General features: G+C 45.3%; 1 protein-coding gene across 2 annotated transcripts in view; it reads right to left on the reverse strand.

The window, feature by feature from the left end:
• Nucleotides 1–16,953: 16,953 nt before the first annotated feature.
• DRAXIN (dorsal inhibitory axon guidance protein) overlaps nucleotides 16,954–23,699 on the reverse strand; it is a 67,447-nt gene continuing 60,701 nt past the window's right edge. For both annotated transcript variants that reach the window (XM_044278326.1, XM_044278323.1), the window contains exons 5-7: nucleotides 23,384–23,461; nucleotides 21,448–21,537; nucleotides 16,954–18,209 (exon numbers count right to left, since the gene is read on the reverse strand). In XM_044278326.1, coding sequence (XP_044134261.1) covers nucleotides 18,097–18,209; nucleotides 21,448–21,537; nucleotides 23,384–23,461 — 281 coding nt within the window. In that variant the 3' untranslated portion in view covers nucleotides 16,954–18,096. The remainder of the gene's footprint in view (nucleotides 18,210–21,447; nucleotides 21,538–23,383; nucleotides 23,462–23,699) is intronic.

The following is a 23,699-nucleotide window of genomic DNA, read 5'->3' on the forward strand; positions in this document are numbered from 1 at the left end:
CTATTAGGCTGTCCTATTTATGATATTAGTGACCTTGTACATGGTCACGGTTTACCAGCTACGATGAAAGACAAACCCTGTAGTATTTGCAGAAAATTCTATAGAATGATGAATACAATGGTTAATACAATGGCCGCTTTAGAGGACTTTAATAATCTGGATTTGATTTCCCTTCCTTGGACTAAAAAATGAAATTGTCCTGAGAGCACAGAATCAGCGAAGCGCAAAATGAGCAAATCCCGCTGAAAATCATCTGCTCACATCATAATCCCAGTGCCCAGGGGTCTTCAGTCTGACACGTGTGTCTGACCTTAGTCTATACATTAGGAAGCTGCACATTATCAGCCCCTGGAAGGTAAAGATGAGCAAATCGACGTCGGATGAAACATCCAAAGTCGATTCACATTAAACTTCATTTGAATACTTGGTTAGAATGTATTGGTTCCTATGAGCCAAAGTTATTAGGTATCACTTGGAATCTAACCTGAGTTCGGAAAATGTTTTTTTTTACAGTAGAAATCAATTTATGAAGTTATTACCCTAAGTCTCGCGAGACTTCACAAAGTTATAACTTCGGCTCATAGGAGCCAATACATTCTAATACTGTACTGAGCGCTCACTCCGTATAGTATTCAAGCGAATCCGAAATCTATTTGCTCATCCATACTGGAAGGTGTCATGAAAAATTGGCACCACTTATCTGTATTAGGGCTCATGCACACAAACGTATTTTCTTTCTGTGTCCGTTCCGTTTTTTGGGGCAGAGCCATTGAAGTGAATGGATTCTCATACGGTCCGCATTCGTGTGCATTCCGTTTCCGTATGTCAGTATTTCCATTCCACAAAAAAAAATAGAACATGTCCTAGAACAGACAAATATAGGAGTGTTCTATTAGGGGCCAGCTGTTCCGTTCCCTAAAACACAGAATGCACACAGTCGTCATCTGTATTTTTTGCGTGAGAAATGCAGCATGTTCTATATTCTGCGTTTTTCACGCAGCCCTGGCCCCAAAGAAGTGAATGGGGCTTCAGTTAAAAAAAGGCATTGCATCCACATGTAATCCGGATGCAGTCCGGGTGCAATGCATTTTTCACTGAACTTGCTTGTGAAATGGTGCGAGTTTTACTGAACGCATCCGGAGCCAATCCATATCTTTCGTGTGAAAGATGCCTAAGGTTCCTTTTACACGAGCGAGTATTCCGTGCGGGTGCAATGCGTGATGCAAACGCATTGCGCCCGCACTGAATCCGGACCCATTCATTTCAATGGGTCTGTGTACATGAGCGTTGTTTTTCACGCATCACTTGTGCGTTGCGTGAAAATCGCTGCATGTTCTACATTCTGCGTTTTTCACGCAACGCTGGACCCATAGGAGTGAATGGGGCTGCGTGGAAATCGCATAGCATCCGCAAGAAAGTGCAGATGCGATGCGTTTTTCACGGATGGTTGCTAAGAGATGTTGTTTGTAACCTTCAGTTTTTTATCACGCACATGAAAAATGCATCAATGCGCATTTCACCCGCGCGATAAAAACTGAACAACTGAACTCAATCACAGGCAAAACTTAATGAACTTGCTTGCGAAATAGCGCATTTTTAACTTAACGCATCTGGAAAGTATCCGGACATAATCTGTATCGCTCGTCTGCAAGGGGCCAAAGTGTATTCTCCAATAATGGGAGAGGGGTCCACAGCTGGAAACACAAGGGCACTGCTGTGTAGTGCAACTAGCGGTAGGATCCCTGCTGTGGTTCCCTTAACATCCCTGCAATTTGTGACCAGAGTAGCTGCAATAACCTCATAACAAATTTAGTAGTACTTGGATATGTAGTTTTAGCATATCAAAAGGCATTTTTAAGACTTTTTTTTTTTTCAACAGGTTTTCCTGAAAAAATGCTATTGCCTTAACATTTGCTATGAAAAAAAGCCATGTAAACCCCATGCATTTGAACAGTTTTTTTTTTATCTGCTTTTTGCTTAAAAAAGACATAGATACAAACCATGCCACCAAATAAAAAAAATATAGTGTGCAAGAAAGGGTGGTCATAACCATGGAAACTTTTTTCTGCATAATAAAAGCTATTAGCGGAAGTGGCAAAACACCTTTTAAATATTATTTACATAGGATTGGTAGGATTGGACAAACCTATTTTAGGCCTCTTTCACACTTGCATTGTCCGGATCCGGCGTGTACTCCACTTGCCGGAATTACACGCCGGATCCGGAAAAACACAAGTGAAGTAAAAGCATTTGAAGACTGATCCGTCTTCAAAATGCGTTCAGTGTTACTATGGCAGCCAGGACGCTATTAAAGTCCTGGTTGCCATAGTAGGAGCAGGGGAGCGGTATACTTACAGTCCGTGCGGCTCCCGGGGCGCTCCAGAATGACGTCAGAGCGCCCCATGCGCATGGATGACGTGCGATCACGTGATCCATGCGCTTGGGGTGCCCTGACGTCACTCTGGAGCTCCGCGGGAGCCGCACGGACGGTAAGTATGCTGCTCCCCCGCTCCCCACTACACTTTACCATGGCTGCCAGGACTTTAGCGTCCCGGCAGCCATGGTAACCATTCAGAAAAAGCTAAACGCCGGATCCAGATCAATGCCTTTCAATGGGCATTAATTCCGGATCCGGCCTTGCGGCAAGTGTTCAGGATTTTTGGCCGGAGCAAAAAGCGCAGCATGCTGCAGTATTTTCTCCGGCCAAAAAACGTTCCGTTCCGGAACTGAAGACATCCTGATGCATCCTGAACGGATTTCTCTCCATTCAGAATGCATTAGGATAAAACTGATCAGGATTCTTCTGGCATAGAGCCCCAACTACGGAACTCTATGCTGGAAGAAAAGAACAACGCAAGTGTGAAAGAGCCCTTAGGGTACTTTCACACTTGCGTTTTTCTTTTCTGGCATAAAGTTCCGTCACAGGGGCTCTATACCGGAAAAGAACTGATCAGTTTTATCCCCATGCATTCTGAATGGAGAGTAATCCGTTCAGAATACCGGAATGCCGGATCCATCCTTCCGGTTTGCGCATGCGCAGACTGAAAAAAAGGTGAAAAAAATAAATGCCGGATTCGTTTTGCCGGACGACACCGGCATTTTTTAAGACTGATCAGGATCCTGATCAGTCTTACTAATGCCATCAGTTTGCATACGTTTTGCCTGATCCGGCAGGCGACGGAACTGCTTGCCGGATCTCTCTGCCGCAAGTGTGAAAGTACCCTTAGGCTGTGTTTACGTCTACGGCAGTAGATCCGGCAGGCTCTTCCAGCATTGCCGGATTCTATAGTTCACCGCCAGATCCCTACTGACTGTAATGAGGTCCGAAGGTGATGTCGTATGCAATGGCCTAAACACGCAGCATTTGTAACAGATCAGCTTGCCACAGATGTGAACACGACCTCACATTAATCCATCCAGACACTATTCACAACAATACATCTGTCTATAGCAGCTTGCTGACTGTTTCCAGGTTCTGGAATTCTGACCACAGAGGCAGTACTGTCGGTGATGGTTCACTGCTAAATATTTTTCACCAATAAATATACAAAACACAGCAGGGCACAGTTAACCTTTACTGCTGTGTACTCTGCATATGAGGAAGTCATCTGATGTCTTCACCCCCAGCCTAACACAACCCATGACTGATGGGAAGAAAGCTGCCTTTTGTTCATTAACTAACCACAATCACAACAAATGTGCATCACTGTGTCAGAGCCGTGTAACTGCTGTTAAAGGCACATAAGCTCTGCAGTCTGACTTGGAGGATGAGTGCCTTCTATTGTCTTCTGTTATCCGCCATTCATGGTGAGGATCGGCTGAGGGTAGTGTTCTTCAGTGAGGTCTAGAAAACCCCTGATCCCATGGTCTTTACTTCATGTCACACATCCCAGTGCTAACAACCTCTGGAAACAATAGGGGTCATTTATCAAAGACCGGCTTTTTATTCTGATCTTTGACAGTCCCTGCACTGCCGGAGGAAGCCCCTAATTTCTGACTAGGCGCAGGCATCATCATAAATAGGGCGCATCCTCCAGCAGTCCGTGGAGTGAAAACTAGGCAAGCCCCTACTGGAGTCATTTTCACTCCTCTTTTATACCTGTTTCTAGGTGTAAATGTTAGGCTCCTTTCACACCTGCGTTCAGGTGTCCGCTCGTGAGCTCCGTTTGAAGGGGCTCACAAGCGGCCCTGAACGCAGCCGTCTGGCCCTAATGCATTCTCAGTGGAGGCGGATCCACTGAGAATGCATCCGTCTGCCAGCGCTCAGCCTCCGCTCCGCTCAGTGAGCGGACACCTGAACGCTGCAAGCAGCGTTCGGGTGTCCGCCTGGCCGTGCGGAGGCGAGCGGATCCGTTCCGACTTATAATGGAAGTCAATGGGGACGGATCCGCTTGAAGATGACACCATATGGCTCAATCTTCAAGCGGATCTGTCCCCCATTGACTTTCAATGTAAAGTCTGAACGGATCCGCTCAGGCTACTTTCACACTTAGAAACTTTTCTAAGTTATAATGCAGACGGATCCGTTCTGAACGGAGCCACCGTCTGCATTAATATGAGCGGATCCGATCGAACGCTAGTGTGAAAGTAGCCTTAGTTAGGCCTCTTGCACACAAAAGTTTTTACCCGTTTACGTTCCGTTTTTTGGGTTCCGTATATGGACCTTATACAGAACCATTAATTTCGATGGATCCGCAAAAAAAACGGAAGGCACTCCGTATGCATTCCGTTTCCGTATTTTTGTTCTTCCGTTCCCTTCAAAGATAGAACATGTCCTATTATTGTCCGCATAACGGACGAGGATAGTACTGTTCTATCAGGGACCAGCTGTTCCGTTCCGCAAAAAAAAGGAATGCACACAGACGTCATCTGTATTTTTTGCAGACCCGTTTTTTTGCGGACCGCAAAATACTGAAAAAGCCATACGGTCGTGTGCAAGAGGCCTAAGTTTGCCAGGGCCGATGTCCTAGCCCAACCCCCACAACTCCCAAGGGTGTAGACAGCTTAAAAACGGCCATGCTACAAAATATTGTCACACTGATGTTTAAAAAGTCGCAAAAAGGGATGTTGCTACTTTTCTTTTTATAATTTGGAGCCACAGTTCATACAATCAGTGATTGGTCAGTGATTTTCATTCATGACTGTGATCCGAAACCAGGAATGGAAACTACACAGAGATAAGTTGTAATGGAAAATTTGATCCTGTTCTGGGTATTTGCAGTTGGTTTAGGCTCACTGATAGAAATCACTGATCAAACACTGACCAAACACTGTGTGAACTGGGCCTAAGTGTCGTCAGCCAGCTTTCCCAGTTTCCTAAGGGTGCATTCACACGACAATGCCATGTTTTGCAGTCTGCAAATTGTGGATCCGCAAAACACGGATACCAGCCACGTGCGTTCCATAGTTTCTGCATTACGCACAGGGCCGGCGCTATATAGAAAATGTCTATTCTTGTCTGCTATAGTGGATAAGAATAGGACATGCTCTATATTTTTTGCAGGGCCGCGGAATGGAACAACGGATGCGGACAACACGAGGTTTACTGTTCGCATATATTGTGGCCCCATTGAAATTAATGGGTCCGCACCCATTCCGCAAAATTGCAGAACGGATGCGGACCCATTAATGCGGTCGTGTGAATGAGCCCTAAATCTGCATCCATTGGGGAGAGAGATATAGGGGGAGATTTATCAAGACCGACACTTTCTGCTCTAGTTGTGATATCCCTAATTTATGACAAGGTGCACGCCTTGTCATATATTAAACACATCCTCCTGCAGTCCGTGTGTAACACCCCAGAGTTGTGTTACTACATGCCTCTACCCGCTACTATCTGTTAAGAGCCTGTATATTGTCATCTGATGTAATTTAGGCTAGTTTCACACTAGCGTTCGTCGGTCCGCTCGTGAGCTCCGTTTGAAGGGGCTCACGAGCGGACTCGAGCGCTTCCGTCCAGCCCTGATGCAGTCTGAATGGATGCGGATCCGCTCAGACTGCATCAGTCTGGCGGCGTTCAGCCTCCGCTCCGCTCAGCAGGCGGACACCTGAACGCTGCTTGCAGCGTTCGGGTGTCCGCCTGGCCGTGCGGAGGAGTGCGGATCCGTCCAGACTTACAATGTAAGTCAATGGGGACGGATCCGTTTGAAGATGCCACAATATGGCTCAATCTTCAAACGGATCCGTCCCCCATTGACTTTCAATGTAAAAGTCTGGACGGATCCGCTCAGGCTAATTTCACACTTAGCTTTTTTTTGCCAATATAATGCAGATGGATCCGTTCTGAACGGAGCCTCCGTCTGCATTATTATGATCGGATCCGTTCAGAACGGATCCGATTGAACGCTAGTGTGAAAGTAGCCTTATATTATGTCTTCACAAATGTGCATCTCATGTTAAATTCCATTGTTTCCTGTAATTTTCCAGGTTTACCAGCAGGTGACAGTCCAAGTTTAGTATATCTAAGCTGGAATGGACTATTCCAGCTTAGCTCCACCTCTGTGGAGGTGTGGACTGTTCCCACATCCTGCAGCAGGGGTGGAGAAGGAAGTTAGAGTCAGTGTAGCCCACCCCCTGCTAGGGGTATTGTGTGTGTGTGTGTGAGGAGATCCCCCTGCATAGGGAAGACAGCAAGGATCTTGTCTCGGCTGAGACCTGATCATATACCCAGGCTGAGCACCTGCAGCCTCAGCTGGATGAAAAGAAGCAGAGAACCACAGACAATCTCCAGAGTTCCAGGAAGAAAGCATCCCCTGAGAATCTATCTGTGAGATAAGTCCAGAGACCTAGGAGAAGCCATTCCTCCTCAGCTAGTCTGTCCCCACAAAGCAGAAGGTACAGTGTAGAAGATTAATTCCTGCCACAGCTATAGAGCTACCAAACAGACGTCCTATCCTGCAAGCTCCCCAGATATAAAGCAGAAGCATTTATTCCTGCCAATGATCGCCAAAACCTGCTGGGACCATAGACCAAAGCTGCATACGACTTGGATGAAAGTTATCTTCAGTAAAGAAATGTTTGAACTTCATCTAAAGGTCTGGACATCGTTTATTCTGCAAAATTCCTCTATTGCTCCTACTATTACTACATTCAAATTTATTGCAAGTGAGCCAGGAGTCCAGCCGTACCCAGGTAGGAGACACCGTTGACACAATTATCACCGCCCTTTAGAGAGATTATAGGCCATTACACTACTCTGGCATTCCTAATCTGGGACATGCGTTATAACACCTTGGAAGGGCCCTGTGATAGTATCCTGCGCACGCTGAAATTGGCATCACAAACAAATACAGAACTTTAAATACCCATATCCTGGCCCACTGCATAAGTGGCATCAGCGTTACACGTATCTTGGTCACTGCATCTTTTGGCGTCACTAGAACAGGATCAAATTGTGTGCCTAACAGGATCGAATTGTGTGTCTAACATTACTCCAAGGCCTAAGAATTGTGTTAAAAACCATGAAAATTGACTTAATTACTTTTGTTGCGGGACCAGAAAAGGCTGCAGTGTGCGCATCAGCACTCCAAGGGTTAATCCGCCATTTTTCCCTAATGGCACAACGTCTTCATGGCTCTCAAGAGTGCGAAAATGACTACACCCTCCTAGAAGCGGGAAAACTAAAGACTGTCCACCAAGAACTCTGTAATGTGAGCCAAGGGAGTAAAGACTCCTCCCCATGGGCTCCTCCCTCACTTCCTGCACTCATCCTGACTGAGCAGCCAAAGAAGATGGCCCTCCCACGACCCAAGTGGGGAGAAATGACTGTCAACGGGGAACCGGTCTTTGACAAGTACCCACTGGAGATCTGGGTTTCCCAATTGGTCCAGAGGAGCAGCCCCTCAATGCTTGCCACGATCCCGGAGGCAGTGGATCCCTCCGCGTCTGCCGAGCCAGCGACCCAGACATCCTCAAAGACGGCCGCCGATGTCAAGCCTGCTCCTGCGGAAACCACCGCCACTCAAGTCGTCCAGACATTGGAAGTGTCTGCACCGCCAAGTGCCCCATCGCCAACGACCGACGTCCCGGCCCAGGAACAAGCCGCGTCCTCTAAGGAGTCGAACGCAGTTTCGAAGACAGCCGCGACCGTCAACGATGATCTGGAGGAGGCATCGGAACAGGCCACCCGGCCGCAACATCAGGTAGAAGCAGTCCCGCTCCCTGAGGCCCCGGTCCAGCCCGTAGCTGCCCCTGCACCGCGCCCGGTGGTCCCCGACACTACTACTAGGCCCAGCGAGGCCCCGCTCCGCACGCCCCCTGGCGCAGCGGAGGCGGCCGGAGCTTCCACTCCGCTGCCCAGTCATACTGAACCCAGGCCCAGTCACCTCAATCCCGAGGTCCCATTTGAAATCACCTGTCACGCCCAGAGCCAGTGGGAGTACAGGACAGTGGTTGAGGAATGAGAGAAACAAGTCCTGGATGACCCCCAGCCCGGCGACGCTAAATTTGCCCGGCGCGAGGAGTGGGCTTCCTCCAAGATAATTACTCAGGAGCCGAGGTATTTGTGGGCCACCGCTCTGTCAAGCGCACTTACTTGCCTCAGGACCGGCACAATCTGTATGTGGGGGACCAGGTTAAATATACTTCTATGCGGTCATTTCAAGGCCCCTTTGCCGCAGGAGTGATCCTCCGGGCCTCATTTTTCTCTACCCCCAAATACTATCCTGAAGAAAAATGAGTCCCCCCCAAAGTAATAGTACTCCTCATAGTCCCACCAATAGTAATTCCCTTCTAGAATGCCCTCATTAGTAATACTGCCTCCTACAGTGCCCCCCAATAGTGATAGTGCTCCCCAAGAGTGCCCCCATTAGTAGTATACCTCTGGTATTAATAATGTCCTTACAGAGCCACTAGTAGAAATAAGGCACCCCTATTGTTATCCCAGTGGATAAATAAAGCTCTCAATATACCCCTCAGTAGTAATAAGGCCCCCCATAATGCTCTTAATAGAAAGAATGTGGATCTATATGTCCCTCTTATAGAGCTCCCAGTAGCAATAAGAACACTTAATGTCCCCTGAATTTAAAATGTCCCCACAGTGCTCCCAGTATTTATAATACCCCCCATTGTTATAATGCTCACGCTGAAGTGCCCCAGTATTTATATCGCCCCCTACTGTTATAATGCCCGCACAGTGCCCCCAGTATTTATATTGCCCCCTACTGTTATAATGCTCACCTTGAAGCGCCCCAGTATTCATAATGCCCCCTGCAGTGCCCACTGTAGTTATATTCCTCAGTTTACTGTCCTCAGAAATTATAATTCCTCAGCCCCTCCACCATACAGTCCCATGTAAATAATATTATTTCCCTCCTCCCCCATAGAGTCCCATGTAAATACCATCCCATCATCTCTCCAGCCCCCTCCAATATACAGTCCCATGTAAATAACATCCCTCTCTATCTACAGCCCCCTCCAAAATACAGTCCCACGTAAATAACATCACTCCCTCCCCAGCCACCTTCAACATACAGTCCCATGTAAATAACTTCACCCCTCAATATTCAGTCCTATGTAAATAGCATCACTCCACCCCACTGTCCCACGTAAATAACTTCAGCCCTAACATACAGTCCCAGTTAAATAACTACAACTCCCAACATTGCTCTGCCTCTCACACTGAGTAATCTACCCCTTCACTTACCTCTCCTCATGTAGCAGACCTCACCACAGCTTCTTCCCAGGACTTCTCTTCAGCCATCCTCTCCTGCACTGGTCACATGATGTTGAGATCATCGCAGGGCCTTTTCAGCTACTGCATTTAGAACTGATCACATGGACTGTGATGTCATCACAGGTCCTTCAGTTCTTGCAAGGCATTAGATTCAATTGCATTGTCATCCTGAGGATGGCAATACAGTTGGATCTATCTGGCAGGCAGTACATTCGGGGTTTGGGACAAAAGATCAGGGGCCCAGGCTCCGAATGTTTTAACCTAGCAACGCCCTTATCCAGAGGTAGTGGCAGAAAAACTTAACAAAGAGGTCATGCTAGGTAGGATGTCGGGGCCCGTTTTTGGAACCGCAGCTAGCGAATTTGCGGGTATCGCCACTGGAGATGGTCCCAAAAAAGGAGGTGAATAAGTTTTGACTTATTCATCACCTGTCTTATCCAAAGGGATCGTCGGTCAATGACGGTATTGACCCTGCGTGGTGGGTGATCAGTTGTGGCAGAATTAAAGGGTGCCATTTAGTTGTGCTTCTGAGCTGGCGGGCAACGGCTGGGGGCAAGATGGCTCACCCCGGTGGGGTAACTCAGTTATTTGAGGCTTCAAGGACCTCCCCCGTAAGTATTTGTCATTGTTATGATTATGTTGATGTTTTGCTAAGAAAGAGGTTTATGGATATATAATTTATGTTAATAAATGGCTGCTGTGGCCAATTTAATCCATCCTGGTGTCCGAGTTTTATTAAGGTTTGATGGGGTATAGAATATTGGGTTGGAGATTTATTGGAGCGAGGGGGTTAGACAAGGGGCAGGTAAGTATGAGAGGGGGCAAACGAAAAGTAACCAATACCCCCGTCATGTACTTCAATGGTGTCACTATGGGACATGCCACATACGGTATTGCGACTGCAACACGACAGTCACAGAAAAATGCAATGATGGATGGATTTTTTGAGACTGTTGCATCGCAGGCACAGCATGTCTCATAGCAATTGCATTGACATTCATTACATGAAATGTCACACAACTTTCCTGTGTAGTCGGGCCCTTATTCTTCAGTTTTTCTTCATGTTTATGAAAATGCATAAAACTGATGACATCAATAAGAAAAAATCTTCTCAGAAAACACAGAAAGCTTCATATCGCTTGTCTCAAAGAGGCCTAATAGGCAGAATTGCCATTGAGGAGTCTGAAAAGGTGAGGTCTCCACCAATGCATCTTGTAATGGTGGCTTCATTGGTTGACATGCAGATTCCGCAAGAACAAATATAACTAGGAAGGGTTGATTAGAATTTGAAGGGGGCACCCTATATTTAGTATGAGTGGGGTAATTTGATTTATTCCAGGTCTCACTATGTCATCTGTTATATATGATTTCCGCTGCGGCGCCTTCTTTACCAGCTCTTTGTGCTGTGACCCAGGATTCAGTGGTGTCACTATAACTAATTGTCTCCCAGAACGCATCCTGCACACACAGCTGACGGCGTCCCCTCATATGGTCGGGGTACTTTAGGTCTGTGAAGCACAGCAGATTCCCCCTGCCTCGGGTATCAGATCGTTCATATGTAGTGGAATTATCCCAACTCCTCTATCATCAGGTCACTTCTTTGAGACATGAAGTGCTGGACTCTTAGATTTGGAAGCTCAATGCCTAATACTAAGGGCTCATGCACACAAACGTGGTTTGGTTCTGCATTGCGGAACAGGTGTAACACTATTCACCTCAATGGGGCCGCAAAAGATGTGGACAGCACTCTGTGTGCTGCCCGCATCTGTTGCTCCGTTCCTGGGGCTGCAAAAAAAAAATATATAGAACATGTCCTATTCTTGTCCGTTTTTCAGGCAAGAATAGGCATTTCTATTATGGGTGGCCCGTTCCATTCCGCAAATTGCAGAAAGAATGCACACGGGCGGCATCTGTGTTTTGCGGATCTGCAATATGCGGCCCACAAAACACATCGCGGTCGTGTGCATGAGCCCTTAGTGAGCAATTTCTGCTGAGCTCAGCCACTAAGAATGCGTTCTGAGCTTTCTTAGGTTTATCTGTTTCAGGGAAAGCTGGGAAGAAGGGATGCAAATGAGCTTTCAGCAAGCTCTGCCTCTTATGCCACCAGATGTAAGGCGACTATCCTATAAGTCAATGTTCGACCCTTTAAATAGGCCTTGAGACATGAACAGAGGTGCATGTATGGCCTATAAGTCTCCTCATGCTGATTAAGGCACTCTCTGTAAGGAGAAGGGAGGGGAGAAGAGAGAGGGCAGCGCCAAATGTGTAGTACAGTATAGGATGCTGAAATAATGCAAAAAGTAGTGCGCTTACCAGAATGTGTTGTGAAGAGTCACAACATCTTTGACGAGCCTGGCTGGTAGATGGACCCGACCAGCAACCGGGGAGTGCCTTGCTGCAGCCTTCGTTCCAGGGCGCATTTAGCGATTAAATGCGGAAGCAAAGTAAGATAAACCAAAAAAGAGAAAAAACTGGAACTGCTTATAGCTATTGCCTTTGGGCGCTGCTCAGCTAGATGTATCACACAAATGGTGAGTTAAAAAGGTATTTATTAGTCTACGCGTTTTGAGGGAATTGGACCCTCTTCTTCAGGACAATCAGTAATACAATACAAAACAGTTTGAATTTATTTATACACTTATTTTTGGCGCCTTTCCGCAATTGTACGGGGCGTGGCTATGGGCGGAGTTAGTATAAGTAGACATAAATTAAAATGATCAAAATTCTATCGGTCTTTGGTAAAAACAGGATTGGGCACACTTAACCAAGGTGTCCGGTGATCACTGAGGAAGAAAATATACACCAGTAGTAATTATGAGCCGAAGACGGCGAAGAGCGGTCATATTCCAGGGCGGGTTACTATGTCCCGCCCACCTTTATGACGTGACGCTGGAGGGGTGGCTATGTTTCGTTCGGTAAATGGGGCGCTGGGAAGCGCTAGGCTGAACAAACTGGTAGGACACGCCCCCATCCGCCCCCTTCCCCTGACACGTAGGCTAGTGGGGCGGGCCACAGGGATGCTGTTTGGTCCTGTATGATAGTAAAGGAGGCGCTGAGAAGAGCTACGCTGTCCGGAGTGGTGAGGGAGATTATCTCACCTCCTGACATGTAAGTTAGTGGGACGGGCTAAAAGGATGCTTGCTGAGTACTATATGACGATGAAGAGATAGCTCAAACTCACCATTTGTGTGATACATCTAGCTGAGCAGCGCCCAAAGGCAATAGCTATAAGCAGTTCCAGTTTTTTCTCTTTTTTGGTTTATCTTACTCTCTGTAAGGAGGGATAGTACCCCCCAAATCCTAGGCCTCTCACCCAGTCAAGTCAGTACACTCTGTTCTCCACTGTTGAGGGGTAATCACCCCGAAGCAGCTGTCTGCGGATGAGGTGCTGGTTTATTTATTATCGGAGTCATGTCTTAAGGCCTTTTTAAAGAGCTGAACATTGACTTATAGGATAGCCGCCTTGCATCTGCTGGCATAAGAGGCAGAGCTTGCTAAAATCTCATTTGCATCCCTTTCTTTGTAGTATTCCAAAGGAGCATTTATAGTCTATAAGTCACCTCATGAAGGTGCTCTCCGCAAGGAGAGATAGTACCCCCCAAATGGGAAAGCTTGGTGACATCTAAAATAGCCAGCAGGGCCGGACGGGGACTGAAATTTAAGGGATTCTGCAGTTTGTTTAGGCTACTTTCACACTAGCGTTGTTTGAATCTGGCGTTCAATTCCGACACCGGAACTGCCCGCCGGATCCGGAAAAACGTGTGAAAACTGATTACATTTGAATCCTGATCAGGCTTTCGATCACAATGGAAAAATGCATTGGAAAAACGGATCCGCCATTTATGGACTTTACTTTTTTTCCCTATTTTTCGGGTTTAACATGCAAAAGCCGGATCCGTTTTGACTGAACACACGGCGCCGGATTCGGCGTTAATGCAAGTCAATGGGAAAAAGGCCGGATCCGGCGTTCAGTCAAAGTGTTCAGGATTTTTGGCCGGAGGTAAAAATACTGCATGATACGTTTTTCTGAAAAGACTGAACAGAAGACATCCTGATGCATCCTGAGGGAAGGACTCTCCATTCAGAATGCATAGGGATAAAACTCATCAGTTCTTTTCCGGATTTGAGCCCCTAGGACGGAACTCAGCGCCGGAAAAGAAAAACGCTAGTGTGAAAGTACCCTTAAACTGATGATCTATCCTCTGGATAGATCATCAGCATCTGACACCCGACATCCAGGACCCACGCCGATCAGCTGTTTCAGAGGCAGCTGCGCAGCTAGAATTTTTTTTTTTTCAATTGACCTTTATTAAATATATTGAGCTGTTCTGTCACAAATAGTTAATTGTTTGTCTTGCTGAATGACTGGTACTTTTACTTTCACTTTGTGGCATCTATTGACCCTTATCTCTAAACTACTAAGAGGTCATAAACACTTATTCAACTGGCCATCACTGATAATGAGTGCTTATAAGGTCAGAGAGCAGAGATAAGGAGTCCGTTTGCTCCTGGTCTGACAGAAAAGACAGAAAATCGAAAGGGTGCTACTAGTGCATGTCAGCTCTGTACAGAAAAAAAAACTATGCCATATTTTTAATAAAGACCAATTTAGAAATTATTTTTAGCTCAAAATTAGTACAATGCAGTAATTGCCCCCAAAGGTGTACATAGCCTTTAAAATAGACAAGCCTAATTGCTGTATGGTGAATGTGAAATAGGTTTGTGCGCTTTCCCTCCCCCAGACCATCTTCCTGCCCCTGCTCCAATGCTAATAGCATATTTGGATGGACATTACATTCAGTACTACCAAACGTACAGGAGTATACAGCACCACATACCTCATATATCCAGTGATGTCTCTTCAACTTATGCAAGTTCTCTTTCCTCATCTTCTCTAATTGTCCAGATTGCCATGACGACTTCTTTTAGCCTTGTCTAGTCTCTGCACAGTTTGCCACACATACATCTTAGATACCTCACGTTTCTATCATCCTGCCCCTCCTGGTACAATGTTATCCTGTATCTACCCCCAATACTGTGCCTGCTGTGTTCCCCAATGCCCCCATATACTATACTGGAGATATAACAGTAAAATACAGATAGTGCCCCCATACTAATAATGCTCCAACAAGGTTCACCAATTGTAGTTTTTTCAAAGAATGCCCTCATTACTATAGTGATAATGCTCCCCATTAGTGCCCCTGTTAGTAGGAGTGTCCTCCATATTGTGCCCAATAGTAATGCCCCCCACAGTATCCCCAGTAGTAATAATACCCCATAGTACTGTGTCCTACTGTGTGTGGGGGGGGGGGGGGGGGAGAGGGGGGGGAATCAGTAGGCATAACTACCCCCTGTGGGGGTACTAAGGGAGCATAAATATTGTGTGGGGGCATAATTACTGTGTGGGGGTACTAAGGGGACATAACTACTGTATGGGGGGAACTAAGGAGACATAATTATTATGTGGGAGCACGAAGCAGACTGTACAGGATTGGGTGTGTATAATAGGCATTGGGCAGAGTGACTTAGTGTAAAAAAATTAAGAAATTAGCTGTACTTACCTAGTGGATCCAGCTCTGATTCTCCTGGATGGGCTCTGTTTAACCTGCTGCATTAATTACGTCACGTCGACAACATGTGACTGTTGGCGTCAATCACTGGGCTCTTTGGTGCACCGCTGAGGCCAGTTATTGGCTGCAGTCATCACGTTATTGGTGTGACATCACCACAGCAACTGGGTAAAAAGAGCCTGGCCAAGAAAACCAGAGAGGATCTGAGTGGATCAGTACTGCTTTGTTCTTTGTTGCAGCCTATACCCCATTGTTGTCCACTTTCAGTACAAAAGGGCTGAGAGGTTATCTCAGAATGACAAACGAGGGACATGCTACTCTGATTTGTTATACAGGTTTCTAGGAAAGTTGGGTGACAAGCAATAGGCCTTAGGTAACAACCCTGTCAGTTGTTACCCAATGTTCCTAGTGTCTGGAAAGCAATTTTCAGTGATTCATCCCCCCACTCCTGTAACTGTTACATGCCATAATCAGGCAGATTCGTAAAGATGGGTGACAACTCCTGTAGTAGCCGTTGTGGTAGCCATAGAACCATGTGAATTTCACGTCACGCAAACAAAACTGACAACAGTCTAGTAAATGATTGTAGTTTATTTACATAGAAAAGTCACATCAAGAAGCTTTGGACCGCCACATTGACTCTTTATTTTGCAGCCCGGTCTACATTACCATCTGTGGGTTCCTATTGTTTCCATCTACATTTCTTACACAAATGTAACACACAGCGCAGACTTTTATTGGGGGGGGGGGGGGGGGGGCGTGTACGAATTATTCACTTTACAAAAATCTGAGCTCTAAGTCACAAAATATAAGGATCGCTCACACAAGCCCCTCGAGCAGGACGATATGTACACAAATGGGCCCTCATAGACAGCTCATTCCTGAAGGTTAGGGACGGATTATGGTTGGTGGAGGCCCCTATAACTACTCTGGGATCCATACCCCATCTGACCTCCTTGTCGTAAGCACATAAAAATTGGTTATATTATGGAGACATCAGTGGACACTTGTTTTCTGGAGTTTCAGACATGAGGGTGCTTCCAGACCTACAAAGTGAAACACAGAGCAGGGAGACAAAATTTGTCTAGCAGCCAACTGGTTGGATGAGGAGAACAGGCCTGGGAGGGACGATGGGTGGTGTTGGCCACCAGGTGCCCAAAATGACACTGGCCCCTGGACACTTGCCTCACATGTCTTCCCTGTAATCTAGGACTGAATTGACTATAGGTCCCGAGACCCTACAGCGGTGTGAATGTGTTCGAATTGCATTATTCCATTGATATTGGTTCCTTGTCACTTGGAGATCTCCACTGAAAATCAGCAAATTATTATCTTTAAAGGTCAGCAGAATTGTACCTATCGAACTGGCTGACCTGTTGCATGGGCGCTTGGCAGCTGAAGGCATCTGTGTTTGTCCTATGATCATATGTGCCCGCATTGCTGAGAAAAAAGATGTGTTAACATATGCAAATGAGCCTCTAGGAGCAACAGGGGCGTTGCCATTACACCTAGAGGCTCTGCTTTCTCTGTAACTGCCACGCTCTATGCACTTTGAATGACAGGGCCAAGCAGCATAAATGTGATCAACCTGGTTTTAACAATCAAAGTGGAGATGGCGCAACAGTTGCAGAGAAAACTGAGCCTCTAGGTGTAATGACAACACCCCCATTGCTCCTAGAGGCTCATTTGCATATATTTAAAAATATTTTTTCTCAGCAATGCGGATACCTTCAGCTGCCAAGAGCACATGTAACAGGTGAGACAGTTTCATAGGTGCAATCTGCTGACAGATGCCCTTTAAGTCATCGTCTTTATCCAGATGTTTCTTGGTGACGTGTTTCTGGTAAAGTTGGGTGACAACCAATATTGCTTCCATTAGAGGGTTTGCTATGTAGCTGTCCCAGTCTTTTACATCTGTCAACTTAGACAGGATATAGAACAGAGGATGTATCATGTAGGAAGACTAGCAGGTAAGCTGGGTAGCTGTAATGGCAGCCATATATGTTGTCACCAAATTGTTCTAGAACAGAATGGCAAATCATAGGCATCTGTCTCGCTGTATAACTGGACACAGTTGCTGTTCAGGACTTTAGGAAACCTGGATAACAAACCCTGTGGCTTTTATAGCCATCCAGGGTCCTGAACAAGTGGAGTCACAGTAACTTTGTTTTTCTCCTAGAAACATGAGAACAAATTAATAGTGATTTAACAGCTTCACAGGTCAGAAAAACATAACAAAATTGTATGTGACAGTGGGAGAAAAGGTACACTTTTTTTTCTCCTCTAGAAACAGTGACACTCATATCCACTGGTCATATCTGGTATTGCATCATTCAAGTCAATGGAACCGAGCTGCACTACCAAACACAGCCTATGTACAATAGTGATGCTGTTTCTGGAAGACATAAGAGGATCATTTTTATGGTGAATTTTTAAGTTCTTTGGGTGTAGTACCCATCAGATCCTGTAGTTGTCACTATATCTTGTTACTCTTTTGCTAGTAATTCTTAGTGATTACTGAAAGGCCTGTATACAGCATCAGAGCTATATGAAGGTTTCTTCATAAAACTGCAGCAAAATCATTGATTTTCACAGACCACATTGCATTTTCTCCGCCATTAAAGCAACTAGTTAGCACCTGATTGAGAATACCAAGTGCAGTCCCATTATAAATGTGCACAGAAATATTTGCAACAGAGGCGCTGTCATTTTTGTCCCAGTAACTCACATTTTAGTGTACAAATTTGTCCTTGTCATTACAAAGAATGACAGTAAAGGACAAGAGCTACAAATATTCATGGCCAGAGGCGTATGTCATTGTCTCCTCTACACTCCAGATCGCACATATACAATTCAGACAGAAATAAAGGATCCCTGATCTTTGTTAATGGACTCTGGATCAACACATCTTCCTTTCCTCCTGGTTACTCTCTGATTGCGATGGAATTTAGCATAGCAGCGGAGCCCTAGACAGGACAAAAGATATGGAAAGACGTCAGAACTCATACACAACCAGTTTACAGCTCCATACACGCTCCAAGTATAAAAACATAATATAGTAACTATTAACTGAATTATTACATGGTGCCCTTTGACGTTAATGGAAATGCCCCTGTGGTCTAAAGCAGTGGTTTTAAAGGAAGAGATGTTAGTGGCTAGAGCAGTGAAGGAAGTTACTTTTCACAAATACCGTAGGAGCCAGAAGAGAGCAGTGTGGAGATGCATGTCATAGAAATACACAGAAGATTCTGCATACAGCACACACAGAAAGTACAATTAGTATGAGACGGGAAAAGAGGTGTATGGATTAACCTACTATATCACTGCAATCCTGATTCGTTTGTTTGGGCAAAAATGCTTTCTGGTCATGGACGTACACTACTACAAAAACTTAGAGATATTTGGCTTTCGGGTGAAATTTTTGGAAACAGAAAAAAGATCACGCTACAGTGATAGTATATCATGACAGTAGGGCATTTAAGTAGAAGCATACGATGGTGACTTCCTAATCTCAAACAATTTACTGAAACAAAAGCCAACAACAGTGGTGGGTGTACCCCCACAATAACTTGTTATGCGGCCTTGAGCATCAATTACAGCTTGTCATCGACGTCTCATGCTGTTCACAAGTCGACTTATTGTCTGCTGAGACATGGCATCTCACTCTTCTTGAAGTGTGGACCTCAGGTCATTGAGGTTCTGGGGTACAGAGTTACGAACCTCTAAACAGCGACTCAGCTGATCTCATAGATTTTAAATGGGATTCAGGTCTGGAGAAAGTGCAGGCCACTCCATTTGAAGTACCCCAGTCTCCAGCAGCCATTCCGTAATGATGCAACCTCGATGAGCTGGCACATTGTCGTTCATGAAAAACTAGGCCTATGTTGTTCATACAGAGGCACAATGACTGGATTAATGATTTTATTCAAGTAGTATGGGCTTGTTACTGTACCATTCACAAAGTGTAGGGCAGTTCTGTATTCACTAGACACACCTGCCCACACTGTAAAACCACTATCGCCAAAGGCAAACAGTGGCTGATGTATAGCGCTCTCCTTGACGTCTCGAAAATAGTTGGCGGCCATCATTTCTGCTCAGCGTGAATAGACTTTCATCAGTGAACAGCACTGAGGCCCACTGGTCCCTCGTCCAGCGTAGATGCTCCCTGGCCCATGCAAGAGAATGACGCCTGTGGTAATGTACTCTTGCAGGTCGTCTAGCACGCAGACCACACTGATATAAATGGTTTTGAATGGTCTGACCTTACACTTGGGTGCCTGGAGTTGTGTGGCATTCATCATCTGGTTCCACAGGGCATTGTTCACCCTGAAGCGGTCATCAGTGTGGGATGTGGCCAAAGGAAGTCCACTTAGATACCTCTCTGTATCTCTGTTGCAACCTGCTGATGACACTCTGTGACACTCTAAGCTCAGTGGCCACTTCTGTTTAAGAACATCCTACTTGAAGCCTCGCAATGGCATTGTTGATTAATTGTTAGGTGTTGTCTTGGTCTCATGATGTCAAAGTGTGAGCAGCATAATGAGGAGGACTGTTTAAATACCAATTGTAATTGAACCAGGGAATGTATTGGGTGATTCATGGATATAACACCTGTTGTGAATTTTTCTGCTAAGCTCCTTGTTAGAGAACAGCAAGTTGTGCAAAATGTATTTAAACATTGAACAGTTGGACATGTGCATTCAAAAGTTTAGAGAAGGTCACATTAAGTTCACCTTTAAAGGTTAGTGTGTATTTTAGGTTCATCCTAAAATTTCACCCAGAAACCAAATATCCCAAACTTTTTGTGAGTAGTGTACATAAAGAAGAAGAAGGGGGGGGGGGGGGAGTTCTGAGGGCTGCTACCAGATTATGCTGTAGTTCTGTAGTCAGGGCCATATTTTCAACAAGGCACATGAGGGCATGTGCCTATGGCATCAGGAAGGAGGGTGGTCATATCCATGGAAACAAGCAGTGTATAATATGATGGAAAAATAAATACAGTCAGCAAAGAAAGCAATATGGACAATCACAATACATTAGTAAGTTCCTTGTATTAACTTTGTCTACGTGATAAATTGCTGAATTGAGACAACCAACCCCTTTAAATCCTCTGACTTGGTGCTGCAGTTAACACAAGTAAGTGATAAGGAGACATCAAAGTAGTCAGATGAGGAGAAAGGTGAGGCCAGTATAAGACCCATACATATATTGGCAACTAGCAGAGAGGATTCCTCTGCCTGTCACACTGCAAACCATTCCATAATCCACACAAACACCAAAGTAGTAAAGCTCCTCAGTATAAACCTGTATTGACTGCAAGGCCAATAACCTCATCACAAAACCACACAATCATGGTAAAACCAAGTGCTTTTACAACATGTTCAAAATCATTTTATGTAGCTAGTGTATACCCTCAGGTCAATAAGCAGCTTTAGCATTAGATGTGTCTAGGGCAGCAAAAACTCTAAATACAGCCCTGCCTGTAGTTCACAGGAAGTCAGCTACACAGGGGAGAGCGGCAATCAGATGCACAGGACTGGTATTCATACTGGTGTTCACATGACTCGGCTGCCCATAGTAAAATGATACAGAATGCACAGATGCAACTGAGCAGCGATGAAACAAATTACACGGCTAGAATATTGCTGATCAGTTAACATTATATGTCCAGAAAAAAAAATCCTGAAGTGCCCCTGGTTGTCTAAGACAGTCAACATTATATGCTCCACTGTTAGGCTGATCCTGGAATTCTTCTCCTTGGGGACCCCATAGTAAATGGAGGCTCTGGGCAGTTTGTCATCTGCTGGATTGGAAAAGAGCTGCTGTTTGTAAGACTTCTCCATTGTGGCCAAGTAAGGAAACCTGCCTCCATAAACGCCATGTGTGAAGAGGGTTGTCTACATTGAACACTGTATGTCCAATCAGTTGGTTACACAGAAGAGGAGGGCCATAGAGCATAGATCAAAATGGGTCTAGTTTGGTTCCCTATAGAAGCCTTGGGCCAATTCTGCATCCTGTTATTAGCTAATAATTCAGTTGCTCTATTAAGGGGAGTCCTGCATATAGCAAAGGATTGGGCTCCTTCTGCCCATAGAGGCCTCATGGGGTCCCTGTGCAACACGCTCTCATTACTCCTGTTTCCACAAGGTTGCACTGACTTTACTGGTGCATTCATTAAGTGTGTGACAGGCGAGCTCTACTGACCTTCAGTGCACATGCAGTCATCGTAACACTTGTTATTAAGCCCTCGGTTGTGCGGTTTGCAGAGATGTTCCCGTAAATCACAGCACGACCCTGGGAACAGAAGATTCACAACACAATAAATACTCAGCAATAAAAGTAGAACCTAAGGAAACACTGGCTAAGTGCTCTTGTGAAATCAAAGGAAATCAAAGGAGAAATACTGTTTCATCATATCAAAACAACAGAGACCTACCAGAAGAAAGGCATCTCTGGTGTGCACTGCAAATGTGAAAACCTTCCTTGTCTGGGACTTTGATATTGATGGGTCAGGATAGGTCATCAATATCAGACGTTAAATGGGGCTGAGCTGCATGACATAGTCGTGGTGTCACTGGCCTGCAGAAGGTGCAAGAAGGCCGCCGCGCTACAACAAGTGCTGCGATCACAAACAGCTGATGGGCAGGGGTCTTGGGTGTCGGACCCCTGCCAATCAGATGCTGATGACCTATCCAAAGGATAGATCATCAGTAAGAAAAAGTTAAATGACCCCTTTAAGTAAAACCATGTTATTTATATGGTATGGTATGTTAACTCATTGCTTTGTTATAATCTCCCTTTGTTATAATCTCCCGGGGTGGGCCAAGCTCCCTTGGTCTCTTGTCAGTCAGTGTAGAGTGTGGTGCTGGAGTTTCAGTGGAGTCCTGTGTGGAATACAGACAAGAGATTGGGGTCTGAAAGAAACTTCCTGCAACCCATCCACAGTGAGTCTACAGAAAGCAACTCTATTGAAGGTTAGGCAGCCATATTGGTTGGTTTGAGGACTATTGCCTATGAAGTTAATGTACGTATTTTATTTTGGCTTATGGACTTCACAGCATTTTGACTAGGTGTAAAAGCTTCAGGTCCCTAGTCATATAAGAAAGAGACACATTTGTAAAAGGTCTACACCCCAGATTGGGCACTGTAGAACCTTAATTTGGGAAAATATTGCACCATCAGGCTGGATTATCATGAAACATAGTGATATTTAAAGAATGCTTCTGGATGTGGCACGTGGAGTTGATTCTCTTTGCTTTGCCAAAAGTTTATTCAAACTATTAACAAGAACTTGCTTACATTTACCAGTGAATGTCTGTGGATACTGGAGAAATGTCCAGTAAAGTACTGGTTAATGGATCAAGTTAGCAGCTGCTGTGTACCTTTATCTGTCTCTGTGCACACCCACACCACTATCTTGGATCCCTGCCCTACAACTTATCACAACCCCAACACCATGGGCACCCCACCTTCGGGCAGGAGACCCCTCTTACTAAGGGTGTGCTCTGGGGAAAACGGTGTGCCCCCTCCTCATGGGGCACGGACCCTAGGGAAGTGCAGGAGCAGGGTTATTTCCACTGTTTGGACCACCACTCCCATCCTCGTGTCCTTCCCATGCCAGGCCTGACACTGCAGACCCAAATCACTGCCTTACATCAATATCTACGTATTGATGTGTGTATATTTTATTGATTTGGATGGTGATTTGAATCCACACATGGGGGATCATTTCCTACGATCAGCGTTTCACATGCCTGTCTTAGTATAAACCCACCTGGAGGAAAATCCAACCAATTTATTAAGAGGCACATTATTGCATCTTCTGCTGTCTGTGCACCAGAACCGGAAACATACCCCAGCCAGGGGCTGGAGAGGATTTTAGATATAATTTACGGCAGTTTTCTGGCATAAGTTATAGTAAATATACTAGTCTGTGGTTCCCCGCTCCTTTCCATTAAACACCACCAACTTTTTGTGTCGAGAGCATCAGAAAACACACCCCCCAAAAAAAATTCTGCAAAAAGTTTTTTTTTTTTACTTTTTAGGCTTAATACCTTGCGTAAAACGTTGATACATGACCCCCATAGTCTCCATGACAAAAGTTAATATACACGTCAAACAATATGACAGCTTCTCCTACCTGGCAGACAATCGAGATGATGATCACATGGCTCCGCTTCACCCAGTGAAGTCGTATTAAGGTTTTCTCGCTGTTTACCTGTCATAACAAGTAGATACCTTAGGAGTTATATGTATTTTTTTTATCTACATAAATGACGCCATTTTTTTTTTCTACAAGTGGCACACATGCGATTGTAAGTGTATTGCAAGTGCTACATATTGTTGTACACTTGCTAACAATCAATCAATGAGGAATAGGAGATAATGAAATAAAGGGCTGCAATCACATACAACGACTCAGATCGACGTTCCGTCAAGTACAAATATCTAAGGTT

This window comes from Bufo gargarizans, chromosome 2, assembly GCF_014858855.1.
Source record: "Bufo gargarizans isolate SCDJY-AF-19 chromosome 2, ASM1485885v1, whole genome shotgun sequence".
Lineage (NCBI taxonomy): Eukaryota > Metazoa > Chordata > Amphibia > Anura > Bufonidae > Bufo > Bufo gargarizans.